Source organism: Chelonoidis abingdonii, chromosome 4 (assembly GCF_003597395.2).
Source record: "Chelonoidis abingdonii isolate Lonesome George chromosome 4, CheloAbing_2.0, whole genome shotgun sequence".
Lineage (NCBI taxonomy): Eukaryota > Metazoa > Chordata > Testudines > Testudinidae > Chelonoidis > Chelonoidis abingdonii.
The window spans coordinates 52,380,129-52,396,792 of NC_133772.1; the positions used below are offsets into that span (position 1 = coordinate 52,380,129).

At 38.5% G+C, this 16,664-nt stretch overlaps 1 protein-coding gene across 1 annotated transcript in view; it reads right to left on the reverse strand.

Annotated features, from left to right (window-relative positions):
• Window positions 1–16,664, reverse strand: part of SBF2 (SET binding factor 2) — a 636,382-nt gene that overhangs the window by 120,937 nt on the left and 498,781 nt on the right. The window contains exon 17 of the mRNA XM_075065844.1: window positions 14,305–14,373. Within this exon, the coding sequence (XP_074921945.1) occupies window positions 14,305–14,373 (69 nt within the window). The remainder of the gene's footprint in view (window positions 1–14,304; window positions 14,374–16,664) is intronic.

Genomic DNA, 16,664 nt, shown 5'->3' on the forward strand with positions numbered 1-16,664 from the left:
ATTAAACCCCCCCCCCCCCCCGAGTTCAGTCTGTTGCAGAGCTCGCTGGCTTACTCTTTATGAATAAATTTCCTGTAAGTCATGTGTTTGGTATACAGGAGACCTTTTGCCTAGGAGCCTCTGCTTGTGTGTTATACCCTTTCCACCAGCCTCTGTCTATCTTGTTTATTTAGACTGTAAACTCTTCAGGGCATAGACCATCTACTACTCTAGATGTTAGAACAGTGCCAAGCACAATGGGGATATACTCCTAGTTGGCCCTCAGGCACTACGGTAATAAACATGATTAATAATAATAAGGGTCCCTGTCTCAAAGAGATCATAATTTAAAAGTGCTAAATCATTATAATCTGTGCTATGTTACATCATGATAATCTATGCCAACAGACTTTTTGAGGTCCACCATAGCGGTGCTCCCCTCTTTCAGTCTTTAGTTAGCCAAAAGGAGGGGTTCCAGAACAATTTTTACAGTGGGGGTGCTGAGAGCCATTGAAACAGACTGTAAAACTTGTATATAATGGAAACCACTTCAATCCAGGAGGTGCTGCAGCACCCCCCGCATCTCTAGTCCCAGTACCTATGATCCAAAGAAAAGGTGTGGAAATAGGAAGGAGTTATAGCTAAGTCGAAGAAGGAGGTAGTGGACAGTACAGTGTAGTGGAAGGGGAGAGGCTCTTATCCACACTGAAACTTCAGGTGCTTAAAATTATATATCAAACTTTATATGTTTAAAGTTAAATAGGTATAAAAGATGCAGCCATTCCTTAATATGCATCCTGGGACCCCATATCCATTATTCTCCTAATTGCTTCAGCCACCACTGAAATGCAGCTGTCTCTGGGGTTTTAACAGCATGCTACAACACTACATAATAGTTTAGATCAGGAAATGAAGAATACCATACCCAATTTACTGGACATAATAAAGTATGCCTTTAAAGTATGCATATAAATGTTTGCAGAAAACTTCATGTTTGGAAAAAATTCTGGGGCAAGGGGAAAGAATATGCATGTAATTTAACAACTCTGCTTTGTCCTGGAATAAAAACAACGTAAAGAAACATCATTTTCCTGTAATCCAATGCCGTGGGAGTAAATGTGAGTCTATTTACCTAAACAAAGAGTGGACTGGGTTCTTAATTACAGAACCAACCATTACTGAAAATCTTATCATTGCTTCCTATTCTATTATTTATTTTTCAACCAAGCACCTCCTTCCACAAGCCTCAGAGGGCTGGAACTGAAGAATGCAGGCTTTTCTCAGTGTCTCTCATGACTCTATCATTCTGGGAAATTATGCTACTTCCGAGAAAAGTTATTACCATAATCCTTCTCAAAGGTCCCTTTACGGGCAGAAGTTAATAAAATCCTCTGTTTTGTCTCTCCTTCTGATGTCCGAAAATATGAAGGTTACATCTTTACTAGGTCTTGACTCCTTTCACTTTATTACACATAGCAATCAAAAATCCAAAACTGATGCTCTCCTGTAATGATGTTACCTGTAAATGACCAAATCCCTCTTTTAAACCCATATTGTTACTGTGATCCAATATAATAACACTAATCACCCAAGAACTATTTTAAAAGCAGAAGTGAGCTGCACAGCACCTGCAAATTAAATGGAAACTAAACTGACATGTCCTGCATACTACATTCAAACATAAAATGCTGCTGGTAAATAATACTAAGGGACAGACTGTCATTTTGTTATCTGTTTTCCAGCACATTGGGGTCTGAGTGGGGCTTGCAGGTACTACCACAAAAAACCTACTACTACTATTGAGCATCTGAGATTGGATTCCTAGTTTCATGCTCTAACCTTAGAACCACATCATCTTTCTGTACAAATAATTTGCAGGTTGAGTCCTTTTTCCAAGTCAATTTTTAAGGCCACAGTATAAGCCTTGAAATAAGGGGGGAAAAGTGGAAACACTGATAAAACTATCACATTTTATTTTCTCCCATGCTGCCCCTCACTCTTGGAAGAGTTCTCCGTGAACACAGTATCTTCCTTCAAAACCCTCCTTAAAACTCTCTCTTTTTTTGCGATATCTAAAAAAAAAAAACTTGACAGTGGTAAGGCTTCAGCTGTGCTAAGGCCACTACTTATGCTGACCAAGATTGTCTGATTGTTTCCTTGTACTCTTGTATATGTCTATATGCGTCCGTTGTCATTCTATTTTTCCATGATGCTTATAAAGAGCTTGAAATTGGCTAGGCCCTAAGTGTGCTGAAACCACAACCCAGCATGCTAACCAATGCTGTCTCATTGTTGCCTTGTACTTCTCCCTCTGTACCCATCTGTTGTCTCTTTTCTAATACTTAGATAGTAATTCTGGGGGGGCACAGACAGTCTATTTGTTCTGTGTTTGTACAGTGCCTAGCACAGTGGGGTCTACTGCATGAGTAGGATTCCTAAGCACTGTAATAATACAAATAAACAATAATAATACGTATAGTTAAGAATATAGGTAAATTACTTAATCATTTTTCCTGTGCCAATTTCAACATGTTTAAAATGGGTAAAATCTCTAAATGGAAAGTTACTACCTGAGACCCTACACACACACACACAAAACATTTTTAATTAGGGCATTTAGAAAACCACTGTGATTTTCCAAAATATTGGGATCATGGTGTGGATAAACATTTCTCATATTGTTGAGCTTGTGGTTACTCCTCTTAGGACTGACCTCAGTCTTAAGGATAAACAAATACCCAAGAGATTTTTTTTTCTTGTAAAGACCGAATATCCTCTGAAAGGATAACAAATTAAGAGCAACATTCAGCAGATATATTATGTCATCTTATCGCCTCTGCCCAAAACTACAAAAAATCTCTCTCCTTCCAAACCAGATTGATAGTCTATATTAAGATGCAGCTGAAACATAACAGTTTTTTCTAACATGAAGTAGCATCAGGTTTTGATAAACTAGACAGAGAGAGAACAGCAAAATCCAATAATGGAAATGCTAGTAGAAATCTTAGTAGTATTTTGCTAACACAGGGCATATTTAATGGAAACACTTAAGCCATAAATAACAATATTGTATACAGTAACTCCTCACTTAACATTGTAGTTATGTTCCTGAAAAATGCAACTTTAAGCGAAACGATGTTAAGTGAATCCAATTTCCCCATAAGGATTAACGTAAATGTAATATATATACACACACACACACACACACAAAAACAGAGAATAGGTTTTAAACAAACAGTGTAATACTGGTACACAGTGATGATGATTGTGAAGCTTGGTTAAGCTGGAGGAGTCAGAGGCTGGGATATTTTCCAGGGAATGTCTTACTGCTAAATGGTGAACTAGCAATTGGCTGAGCCCTCAAGGGTTAACTCTCATAGTCTACAAGGCAGCAGGAATGGAGAGAGGGGAGAGAGCATCACAGAGACACACAGTGTGTGTGAGAGAGAGAGATGCACATTTCCCTTTTAAGTATACTGCTTTGTTAATTAGATCAGCTTGCTGAGACCGCAGCTGCTGCCGCCAGCAAGCTCCCTCTGTCCTGAGCCCTGTTGTATGTCCCCCCTGCTCTATGGAAGATGGGGTAAGCGAGGTGCAGGAGCAGGGTGGAGGGGACACCCTGACATTAGAACCCATCTTCATTTCCTCCCCCACCTCCACAGCAAGCAGAAGTCTCAGAGAGCAGCTCCAAGGCAGAGGGCAGAAGCAGCACATGGCAGTGGGGGGAGGGACAGCTGTAATTGCTAGCCTGCTGAGCAACTGCTGCACAGGGAACTTAGCGGAGCAGGGAGCTGATATGGGGGCTGCCGGTCCACACTGGTTCCAAGCCCTCACCAGCTAGCTGCAATGGGCTGCTCTTTTTGCAAGCAGTGGACAAAGCTGGTGGCTCCTAAACAGTGGTAGAAGGGAGCATTGCACAACTTTAAACGAGCATGTTCCCTAATGTAACAACATTAACCAGGACGACTTTAAGCGAGGAGTTACTGTATTTTAATAGATTATAAAGCCAAGAATTTATATAACAAATAGGTAGTATTAAAAGCTTGTCAACTTTTCAGGCCTACATAAATTCTCTTATCTTCGGTTCAGATTTTTTATATCCCACCCATTATGTGATTTGAGCATCTCTTGTTGCTGTTTTTCATTTTGTTGACACTAAGAGTGTCCACCATTGCAGAAATTGAGAATGGGAAAACACTGGTACAAATGCCATAAAATGCAAAATTATAATTTATAAAAATATCTCTGTAGAACAAGATGGGTTCAGAACTGGCAGGATGAAGTTATAAAGTCTTGGAGTAAACAAAGATGCCGCAAAGATGACAAAACAATTTTTAATAGACATCTTTCATGATAGGGATGATGTGAACTTATGAAAGTGAGTAGGTGTGCCGCAGTACTCTGATTATCATAGAATTTGGATGTAAGTGATTTTGGTGGTCACAGAAGAGGGAGTTGCAATAATCAAAGCCTACACTGGAAAATGCAAGAATAAATAAATTACCTAAGTGTCAAATCTGTGGCAAATGTGAACTATAATGGAGAGGAGATTGTAGGTGGACTTGCAGCGTACAGTATAATGAGGTATAAAACTCAATAGAAAATTGAAGATGACTCCAAGCAAAAGGATATTAGATGAGAAAGCGGATGATTAGATGGAGAGACACAATCACATATCAGATTGCTTACAAAGAATAACGAACATCTTGGTTACATTAAAATAAAGAAAGACAAATATAGATGCTGATATGCTGATGCTGATAGGGAGGGCTTAAAAGAAAGGTGGAACATTATAGAGTGAATGCTGAAATTAAATTGTGAAATAATATACTAGTTTTGATTTCCAAACTTACTGTACTCGTAATTAATTCTATATAACTGGCTGGGGTCATAAAAATTCTACAAATAAAGATGATTACAAACTATTCTGCATTTAATATTAATGGACAATATGCTAGTTCCAAATCCTTCAGTCTTTTCTCAAGACTGATTCAGGAAAAACTCCCACTGACTCCAGCTGACGTTAACTGAAGTCACTTTGACTTTTGCCTGAATAAGTCTTGAGTAAGATTACAGGATGTGTCTAGTTTGTTCTCAGTTAACCCTTTACCCATCACCAGAGTATTCTAACATTCACATCCATTAGAAATTTAGCCTTTACTTCCCACAACAGGCCTTCATGCTTTTCAAATAGCAATTGATACAGATGAATAATTAATCTTTTATTTAATAGATTCTGTAAGAAAGAGAACATACCAAATGGTTACATTCTGGTTCCTTGAGTGACTTGGAACTGGGTACCTCTTTGAGAAAGTGTCTAAGATGACAATATAGATATATGTTTAGAATGTGATATAGAACCCCGGCTGTCCTGAATGTTATAATTTTTGAACTTCTTAGAGGTCCTATACTGTTATAACAAAAAGCTCCTCCCCCACAGCTGAATTGAACTGGTTATTTATTAAGGTCCATAAAGGAGATAAACTTTGTAAATTCTTTCAAGTTGTAAGGACTTCATGCCAAAGAAATGCTGTGTATAAGTCCTTACTGAAAGTCTTTAGTTAGGAAAAGTATATTCTTGTTTTTGTTTGGTCTAACAGATCCTATGCTATAAAGAATATGCTCTCTCCACTTTGAAAAACCAAAACCAAAACAGTATTACTAATCTGTTATGTAACTATTGTTCTGCAAGATGTGTTGAACATGTTCATTCCACTTCTGGTGTGGACATGCCCAGTGCACCAGAGTTGGAGATTTTTCCCTTAGCAGTACCCGCTAGGGCAGCACATGTGCCCTTTGCTGGCTCATGCTGCCGCATTATGGTAAAAAGGATGAAGCCTCCCCAGGCCCTCCTCAGTTATTTCTTACCAGACATACTCCAATATAAAGGGATGGGGGGTGGTTTGTGGAATAAACATGTGCAACACATCTAGAACAATAAGAGTTACAGAACAGGTTAATCTTTTTTTTTTCTTCAAGTGATTGCACAACGATTCCATTGCAGGTGACTCACAAGCAGTTTAGTCCGGATGTCGACTTTGGAGTCTACCTGAAAAATGAATGAAGTACTGCTCATCTGAACTTGCATTATCTTTGGAATGTTGAGCTATAGCATAGTGAGTTGTAAAGGTATGTACCAATGACCAAGTTGCAGCTCTACAAATGTCTATTATAGGTACGTGAATCATAAGAGCTGTGGAAGTTGATTGAGAACTTGTAGCATATGCTACCACACTGTTTGGAGCGGGGACATTGACAATGTCATAGCACAGACATATGCAGGATGAAATCCAGAACAAAGTTCTGTATCAGAGGGGTAGCCGTGTTAGTCTGGATCTGTAAAAGCAGCAGAGAATCCTGTGGCACCTTATAGACTATAGATAGATACCCACGAAAGCTCATGCTCCAAAACGTCTGTTAGTCTATAAGGTGCCACAGGATTCTCTGTTGCTTTTACAGAACAAAGTTCTGTGCATCAAGACTGGAAAGCCTTCCATCCTGTCTGCATCTGACATAAACACTTGGCCAGAGTACTAGTGCCAGAGTTGATGATCCATTGTGTGATGAGATTGGTACTGAATACTCTACTACCTTGCCAGCAGATCGCCTTCTCTGATCTCCTCAGGGTATACAGGTGTATGGTACCAGGAACCTCAATCATCTAGTGGAGCTAAGTCTCAGCTCCTTGGCCTGTTCCAGTCTCTTGTTTCTTCCTTGGCCTCAGGGGATCACTGCTGATGTTCTCAGGCAGTGACTGGAAGGGCACTTCTCAGTGATGCTGAAGCACTTGTGTGCTCCTTGAACAGGAAGCCTCAGAAGGCAGATGCATGGAAACTTCCATAAGGATGTAGCACGCTCTTGCCTCTCTTTCTCTGTTTGGGCTTAAAGTATCTATAATGTGACCCCCATTGAAGCAGCTTAGGCAGGTGGAAAGAGGTTGACTTACTGGCATCTTCTGCAGCCATCACAAGGCTTTAACCCTCAATACAGAGGCATATCCAGGTTCTGAGTGTCAACACCCCACAACAAGAAGGAACCAATGCTCCAACAAAATAACAAAGAACAACAAATAAAACATATACTAATCTAAACAGTTAACATCTAACAAGAACCAACTATTCACAGACCGATAGGATAAATTCCCCATAAGGGGAGAGAATTTGCAGAAGCACACTGACATGCTCCGACTACCAATCATGGGCAGTAAGAGGAAACTGCAGGGTGGGTGAGGTGGCTCTGCCTTTCATATCATCATGCAGCAGCACAATGCTGCAGAGGGTGCAAATACTGCCCCAATGGTACTTCTGAGGGAAAAATCTCTGACTCTTGTGTACCTGAAGTGGAATAGACTCAAAGAACAACCATCATAATTATTTATCTGGTGTCTCAGTATACGTAGTGTTTGTCCCATATTTAATAATTTATCACTACCCTTTTCTTCCTTCCAGTTCTCGTTTTACTTCTCACATTATGATTGATTTTGATAGAGAGATGTTTCTTTAAAATGCTTTCACTGAACTTTGATAGGCTATTCTTCTTGATCCAATAAGGAACCACCAGCAAATCCCTTCCTCAAATGCTCTGGAAAAAAGGGTCCATGTTCTATAAAAAGGTACCCACACAGGCCAACCGAATACTTCTTTTGTACATTTTAAGAAGACTGTATCAGTGAAACAGGAATTCTGTTTTACTCAATTCCATTACCAAAATGTTTTCTTTCAACTGAAGTAAGCAACATCATGACAAAATACCTTGCCTGGGGACTTAATATAAAAATAAGGGTGGGTGGATGTGAATGTGGATGTACAAACAATGGTTCCAACTAAGAATTAACTTGCTAATCCCAGTGTCCATCTTTGCAAAATATTTTTCCAATGTTTCACTATGAGATTTAGATTCAAAATTGTCATCAGTATCCAATTTAATTTTATTGGTGACTAGATGGCTCAAAAGTGGGAAAAAAACCAACATACTTAAAATGATACATTTGGATGAATCTGTTTCAAGTAAACTTGTAGCTCTCTTGGCCAAGTGAACAATTGTTCAGGAGTGACACAAAATCTTGAACCACAAATGAGGTCAATTGCATAATTTAGTCATGTATTTCAATCTATGAAGTAATTAGTCACTGAAGTATCTAAATGTGTTACCTTAAATGGTATATGTTGATTTTTATGTAACATAGCCGAGACATGAGATAGCTTACTACATATCTTGTTTGCCAAAACAAGATAATCACTGACAAGTGCTTTAAATCAAGCCATTAAAAACATTAACTGATTCAGAATTCTAGATGGTACACTTGGGATACTGAATAGCGAGATCATCCTAGTCATCAAAATTTACAAGAATACTCATTACAATGGAAAATTTAAAGCCCTAAATTTTCTATACAAAACAGATAAATTTGGTTTTCTAAAGGGGAATGTTTTTCATTATGTTATTTTCTTTAATCATTTATGGGTGAATTAATATTCACCATTATGAATGTTGAATAATAAACTTCAAAATTAGGTCAATAATCTGTCATGTAATGTAATTTTCCATACATAGATGGAGCTATACAGGCTACTGCATATAATTCAAGATTAAATTATTTGAACTTAGAAGTCAAGCCTACATGAAATTCAAGCTTCTATTAAAAAATTCAAGAAATCTTTTTGTGGAAACTAGAAAATTCTTACTGGATCTTCATTGTCAGAATGTAGCATCAAAATGCCCCTGAGCCCCATCTCACCAGGGGTAAAGGGTTGAGGGAGTAGGAGGATTGTTTGATCAGACTGCCAGGTGACAGACAAACCCTAAAGTGCTGAGAAAAATAGCCAAAGACAACATAGTATTTGCCATGGAACTTCTTACAGTACTTACGTTCCTAACTCATAGGAAGAAAACCCCATACAAATAGGAAAAGTAAAACAGAAATGAGTTAATTACATTATTAATCAATTGAGGCCTTATTCCTCTTGACTTCTATGGTTGCTTTGAGATCTTTTATGTTTGTAAGGAACTTTGAAGATATAAGATACCACACAATGTTAAGGATTATTATGAAAAAAGTAAAGGAAAATGTCCCATATACTGAAGCACTCTTCATGCAAGTCAGTTAAGAGAAATACTTCTTTGTATATCAACAAACATCTACCAGGAGAACACTACATTTTTTTTGTTTTATACAACTCTGTATTAGAAAACAAATAAAGAACAAATAACAGAGGACATCTGCAAACCTTGGACAATATATTTTTATCTTCAGGCATAAATAAGTTTTATTTATTTATATTGTTTAAAATTTAAACAAAATTCCGTAAGTATTACTAATGGTAAGTGAAAACCTTTTCTGACCCAGAGGCAAAAGATTTGTTTGCTTACATGACATTACAGTACACAGTGAAGAGGACTGCTGTCACAGATAAGTCACATTCTGTTAATAACTTACGGTCTAGTATGTTAAATGCTTTTAAAAAAGCATTGTGATTTTTTGTAGAAAAATGTTAAAGCATTTTTCCAGCTTGCAAATATGTACTGACTTCTTGTCTATGAATTGAATACTATCATGTTTCACAATAGCTTAGCCTTTGGGCATTAACTAGTGAAATTCTGGAATTTTACTGGACATCCCAAAGCCAAAGCCATAGCATGTTGCAAGTTGAAATTATCTGTCTTATTATTTTAATTAAATACACGTAGTAACCCCCTAGAGTAAACTTCTCTTAGTAAGAGACATTAGGAGATTGAAAAGACCTAATAGATCACTCTGTTCACTCAGTGCCAGGGAAAATTTGTTCCCTACAATATATTTTTAATGCTTTTTTCAGTAGACTGTTAAATGTCTCAAAGGATGGAACTTTTACCACTTCATTGGCAAACCATCCTATAGTCTAACAAACCACACCATTAAGTAAGTTTTGCGTGTTGGTCAGCTTAATTTTTCCTCTTCTTGATTGCATTTATGATTCCAACACCTCTTTATGCCTATTTGGACTATCCTAAAAAATGCTTCTTCTGCTGCAATATTTATATACTGTAAATACTTGTAGCTGTACAGCATTCATACATACACAGTAAAGATTCCTGGAAAGTAAACAGAACAGTTACAGAGGAGTTGTCATCACTTCTGCTTTATGAACTAAACAAAGAGATAGCAAAGTAAACTTCTGACACACTTCCAAGTAAATGCCTCTCCTGTAATAAGTTCAGCTCATCAGGTAATTCAAATGGATGCACATTATGAATCCTAATATTTCCTATGCACAGTACTTAAGATGTGGAATTGAGATGTTGGATTACTCCTTTTTACTATTTGATCTGAAGGAACAGGAAATGATGTTAATGATAAGATTATAATAGTTAAAGATGGAAAATTCCATTCCACTGCAATTTCAGGATATACTGGTATTATGGTCTCCAGATCCAGGGATAAATCAGATATTAAACTAGTACATTTGAGTTTTAGTTATAAGACTGAGAAGATATTTGGCAGTTTTGTAAATTTCATGTTTTTGAATTAAATTTTACAGCATCTCGAGATTTATTGCAGGCATTGTCTCACTGGTAATTCTTTTGGGATCCAGCCCCTTTGTGAACGAGTACAAATTGCACATGACACACAAAAGGGTACCTCTGGAACATGGCATAAAGTACAACAGATACCCATAATAAATCTAAGATTCCTGTTTGCTCCTGGCCTCAGATTCTTCAACTATCATTAAGACTGAAATTGTCTATCCAAGCAGCACGAAGTGTATATAAAATACTTATTATATTTTATACTGAGGAGCAATAACAAAAACATTAAAAGAAGCAAAAAATTACAAGCACTACTACAACTTCGTTTATGGAAAATGTAAAAATAGTCATAGTTCTTAATGGTAAACAGTGAACGTTCAGTTCAGGTATGGATTTTCAGCAAAATGTGTGCAACAGAATTAGAATGCCAGTGGCCTCTATATTGGTTTTTCCTAAAGAGAAATAAGATAATGAGAAAAAAATCTATCCTATAAGAATAGTTAATAACACTGATTAGCAATATAGCAAGAAAAGCCATGACATATATTTGGTTTTAAGAACAAATCTAGTATGTGTGGGCCAGGATACATTCTAATAAAAAAAAAAAAACCTAAACAAATTTTCCTTAGCTTAGTTTGAATTTTGTATGTCCCTTTGGGCTGATCACAGATAGCAACATGTCTAGCGAGAATCTGGAAAGCTTTTATTCTTCTAGCTAGGGCCACTATAAAGGGAAGTCCAGATGAAGAGAGGAGAGAATTTTTCAGCCTACCATCCATTAAGCTATGAGGTCCTTTGACAGGAAAACTCAGGTGAGGAAATAGGATGAGCAGCAGTATTTGTGAGCCAAACCTGCAGCCAAACCAGGGTTGCTTGCTCACCTGCCCCTCCAACAGAGCTGTGGGGAGTCACCACTCAAGCACGCAGCAATACCTCAGCTGCACTAATTTACTCTTCCTACAGAGTCTGTAATGACAGCCTTTAGGTATGCAGAAGCAGCCTATCCTGTAATAATACAGCATGGGTCAGATGACCTCCATTCCTAGGTATTTCCCAAACTCTGTCTGTCAGAGTTCCCACCCACTCTGAACTCCGAGGTGTGGGGACCCATATGAAAAGCTTAATTCTACCAGTTTAGGTTAAAACCTGCCCAAGGAACAAATTCCTTTCCTTGTCCTTGGACTGGTATTGCTGCCACCACCAAGTGATTTACACAAAATTTTCAGAGAAGGGTCACTTGGAATCCCTATCCCCTCCAAACTATCCCTCCAAGCCCCTTTGCCCCCTTTAATGGGGAGGCTTGAGAATAATATACCAACCAATTGCCATAGTAATCTGAGCACAGACCAGGGCACTAAAATCAATCAGGTTCTTAAAAAAAAGAATTGTATTTAAAAGAAAAAAAGTAAAAGAATCACACCTGCAAAATCAGGATGGAAGGTAACTTTACAGGGTAATAAGAGATTTAAAACACAGAGGATTCCCCTCTGGGCTCAGCTTTACAGTTACACAAAATGGAATAAAACTACCTCTGTAGCACAGGAAAAATGTATACAAGCCAAAACATACTTTCTTGCCCTAATTACAATTTTTGTGGTTTGAGATAGATTATTCCAGGTATATTTTTAGATGTTGTATCTGCTTGGCTTCTCCCTCCGTTGGGAGAGGGAACAACAAAAGAGAACAAGAAACAAATCCTCCCCCACCCCGGATTTGAAAGTATCTTCTTGGTCCTTCTGGTCAGGTGCCAACTAGGTTATTTGAACTGTTTAACTCCTTACAGGTAAGGCAATTCAGTACAGCTGCCAAGGAGGGATTTTATGCTATGCATACATAAAAGTTGCTACCCTTCCCTCTATATTTATGACACCACCAGAGCTGCAGATCAGTTTGTACAACAACACTATACCACCAGGAACTCTCCTGCAGCCTCGCAGTGCATCAGATGCTTGAGACTCCAAGCCTGCTCTTGATCCTTTTCCTCTTTATTCCCTAGCCTTGCTTAAGCTCATTCCAGTCTTGTCCTTGCCCTACTCTGACCTTGCTCCAGCCCTGTTACTGACCTGCTTACAGCCTTGCCTCTGCTTCCTGATCCTCCTTGGACGCTATCTGGCTTTGACCTTTGGCCTGCACATGGACCCCGGCTACAGTACTGACTTGGTTTGTCCCTGGATTCGACCCCTGGCTTGCACTTGGTTTCCAGCTACAATACTGATCCTGATCTCGGTTCTGACCCTGACCTGGCCCCAGATCTTGATTCCAGTGCCACCCTTGGCACTGTCCCAACCCTACATACAGCTTTGACCTCCACTCCAAACACTAGGAATGGCTAGGAAGAGAAGCAGTGCCTGACAGTATTTGGTGGTGTCCTCTCCTCAAAGTCAGAAATGGAGGACCACCACCAGGTGCCCGACACAGTGCAGCTCTCCAGAAACAGTATCAAACAAGTAATGGGGATGAGGAGGGTTTAAAAAATATATAGGTACCAATTTCCTAGGAAGAATGCCCATACACAGCCCATGACAGGTTAAGACCTATTTGTTCCAATCCAGCACAAATTTTGAAAGACTCTAAAGAAATTGAAATATGTTCTAAAAGTTCTATTAATCTTCCAACTCCAAATGGAATCCCTGTACTTAAGACCCTCCAAAAGCTCCCCTGCTGATCTGGCATACTAAACAACATTTTTAAAAAACAGATTAAATCTTAATTTTGTATAAAACATATAACCAAAATAAAAACTGCTTCTGCATTTTTGCCAAGGAATGTGGGTCTTATGAGGCATAAAACGGGGACAGTCACTTAACCTGAAGGTTAGATCTGGGAATAACAAAATTCTTTTTCTATTATGCAGCAACATCTGGTTTGTGCAAGTGACAGTCAGATTTCTTAGTTTTTCTGTTGAGGTCTGAAACATGGAAAATCATCATCATTTCAACTTCCATACTCCGAAAACTGGATAACTGTAGACCTGGGCAATAAATATGACACTGACCAGAATAAAACTTTTTGTACAACCCAAAACAGATTTTTCCAATTTGCTGACAAATTCCACATAATTCTGGAAATGAACTGAATATTTTTTCTGATTTTTCAGTCATCTGGCCCAACTGAAAAATCAATTTGTTCTGCTATAGTCAGAACCCCCATTACCAATCATCCCCCCTCATTCTTGGCCTGATGCACAGCCCACTGAAGTTCACTGAAAGACACTCAATGACTTCAACGGGCTTTGGCAGAAGGCTTCCTACCTTTTAGGTTTTCTCCTGTCATCACTTCCATCCTTTTAGTGATCTAAATCAGTGGTTCTCAAACTTCATTGCACCACAACACCCTCCCGACAACAAAAATTACGACATGACCCCAGGACAAGGGACCAAAGCCTGAGCCTGCCCAAGCCTTTTCACTTGAGGTGGAGAGAAAGGCTTGAGCTCCAGGCGAGGGGCCTGTAACCTGATCCCCACCACTCAGCGCTGGAGCTGAAGCCTGAGCTGTGCCGTCCAGAGCTGAAGTCCTAGGCTTGGGCCTCGGGCTCCAGTAAGTCTAACGCCAGCCCTAGCAATCCCATTAAAACAGGGTTCCAACTAGGGTGACCAGACAGCAAATGTGAAAAATCGAGACAGGGGTAGGGGTGGGGGGTAATAGGAGCCTATATAAGGAAAAAGACCCTAAAATCGGGACTGTCCCTATAAAATCGGGACATCTGGTCACCCTAGTCCCAACCCACTTAGGGGTCCCGACCCAGAACTGCTGATCTAAATAAATGAAAACATATAAGAAAACAGTAATCAACTTAAATTAAAACCAGTAAAAACTTACTCTGTAGAATGCAGTTGTCAGGGGCAGTAATGCTGCAGCAATGCTGTATTCTTCTGAAGTTGAACAATCCTTCAAGAAAAACATATACAGAAAATAAGCAAAGTCATGATGACTAGCTGACAGCGTGAACCACATTTAAACATAATAGGCAGACTGACCTTTTCCTTTTTGCTGGGGCTGGGTGGATGCTCAGACTATTCTTTTCCAATTATATTAACTTTTGATCGATCCAGTGAGAGGTAAATAATTACTTTTACTTAATTTTGGCTTTTTTATTATATATCCCTTTCTGCTCTTGTTGTTCCAACAGTGGTACCTTAACTGATTGTCATAAGGGTAAGCCAGTTCTACTCCATATATCAGCAACAAGGATGTGCTCTTAGAGATGAGTAGTCCACACATCCTTTTCTTAGGGGTTGAATATCATTCTTGTTGCACACCCCTGAGTAATAACAAGGCCATTAGCTGACCTGAAGCATAGTTACTAGGTTGTTGCCAATGCTGAGTCTACAGCATAGTAACATTAGGTTTCAACCATAACGAAGTCTGGTAATAATAACTGTAAACATACAGAAAAGCATTTCTATGAACTTTTGGTTTCAACTTAATTTTATACAATCATTTTGAAATTTTACATTGTAGAAATACAGTAAATAGGTGCATGTAACATAGTTTAATTCAAAACTTACACAAAGAAATAAGTACATTGTTCGTAATCACTTTTATGGAATGAAAGTATGAGTCATTTTAGAGGGGGTTATTACTAGTCCATTGTAATTTAAGTATTTTTCACACAGTTGATGAAAAGTTATTTCAAGAAACCACTATTTAAGCCAGCATTCATTTAACATGCTGGGACTGATTCTGATCTCACAACTATTTTATGCCAATATAATTCCACTAGCTTCAGTGGAGTTACACCTGATATACATCAGCATGAGAGATAAGAATAAGCCCTATCACATTTAAATCTATGACATTCAATTAACTATCATCATGGTGGGTCAAACGATAAATACTGAAGTTCATTTACCAAAAACAAACTATACAAAAGAAAAATAGTAACTGTAAGTCTTCAAGATGAGTGTCTGTATGTTCATATGTCCTGATGCCTTGATCCCATAAGTGGTGATATACAGAGGCTATGTGAAGAATAGTTTAAATTCTGAATTATGAAGCTTCAAGGACACTTTATTTGAAAGAGGCTTATAACTACAGCAAAGATAGTTCATAGAATAAACAGAATTAAGAACATAAGAAAGGCCATACTGGCTCAGATCAAAGGTCCATCTAGCTCCGTAACCTGTCTTCCAACAGTGGCCAATGCCAGGTGCCCCAGAGGGAATGAACAGAACAGGTAATCATCACGTGATTCATCCTGTTGTCCATTCCCAGCTTCTGGCAAACAGAGACTAGGGACACCATCTCCAATAGCCATGATGGACCTATTCTCTATGAACTTATCTACTTTTTTGAACCTTGTTATAATCTTGGCCTTCACAACATCCTCTGGCAAAGAGTTCCACAAGCTGACTGTGCAATGTGTGAAAAAATACTTTCTTTAGTTTGTTTGAAATCTGTTACTTAGTAATTTGGTGATTCCTAGTTCTTGTGTTAAGAGAAGCAGTAAATAACACTTCCTTATTTACTTTCTCAACACCAGTCATGATTTTATAGACCTCTATCATATCCCCTCTTAGTTGTCTCTTTTCCAAGCTGAAAAGTCCCAGTCTTATTAATCTCTCCTCACATGGATGCCATTCCATATCCCTAATCATTTTTGTTGCTCTTTTCTGAACCTTTTCCAATTCCAACATATCTTTTCTGAGATGGGATGAGCACATTTGCACACAGTATTTGAGATGTGAGCGTACCATGGATTTATATAGCGATAATATGATATTTTCTGTCATAGTTAATTGTATTTGATGGAGAAGAAACTCAAAGATTTTTGTTTTGTAATGGAGTTTGGATTTGTTTCTCTCGTTACTGCTAAGTTGTGGCAGAAGATGAAGACAATCCTTATGGATTGCATATTGTATTAACGAGAGAACATCATCTTTCACATGACAGGATCTTAGAAGATGAATGATACCACTGCAATGAATAGGGGCAAAGGTGGGAAAAAGGGTTTTTATAACTAAGGCCTGGTCTACACTATGCTGTTAAATTGATTTTAACAGCGTTAAATCGATTCAACGCTGCGCCCATCCACACTACACTGCTCTTTAAATCGATTTAAAGGGCTCTTTAAATCGATTTCTGTACTCCTAGAAAACAAGAGGAGTAACCCTAATATCGATATTACTAATTCGGAATAGTGTTAGTGTGGACAGAATTCGACGTTATTGGCCTCCGGG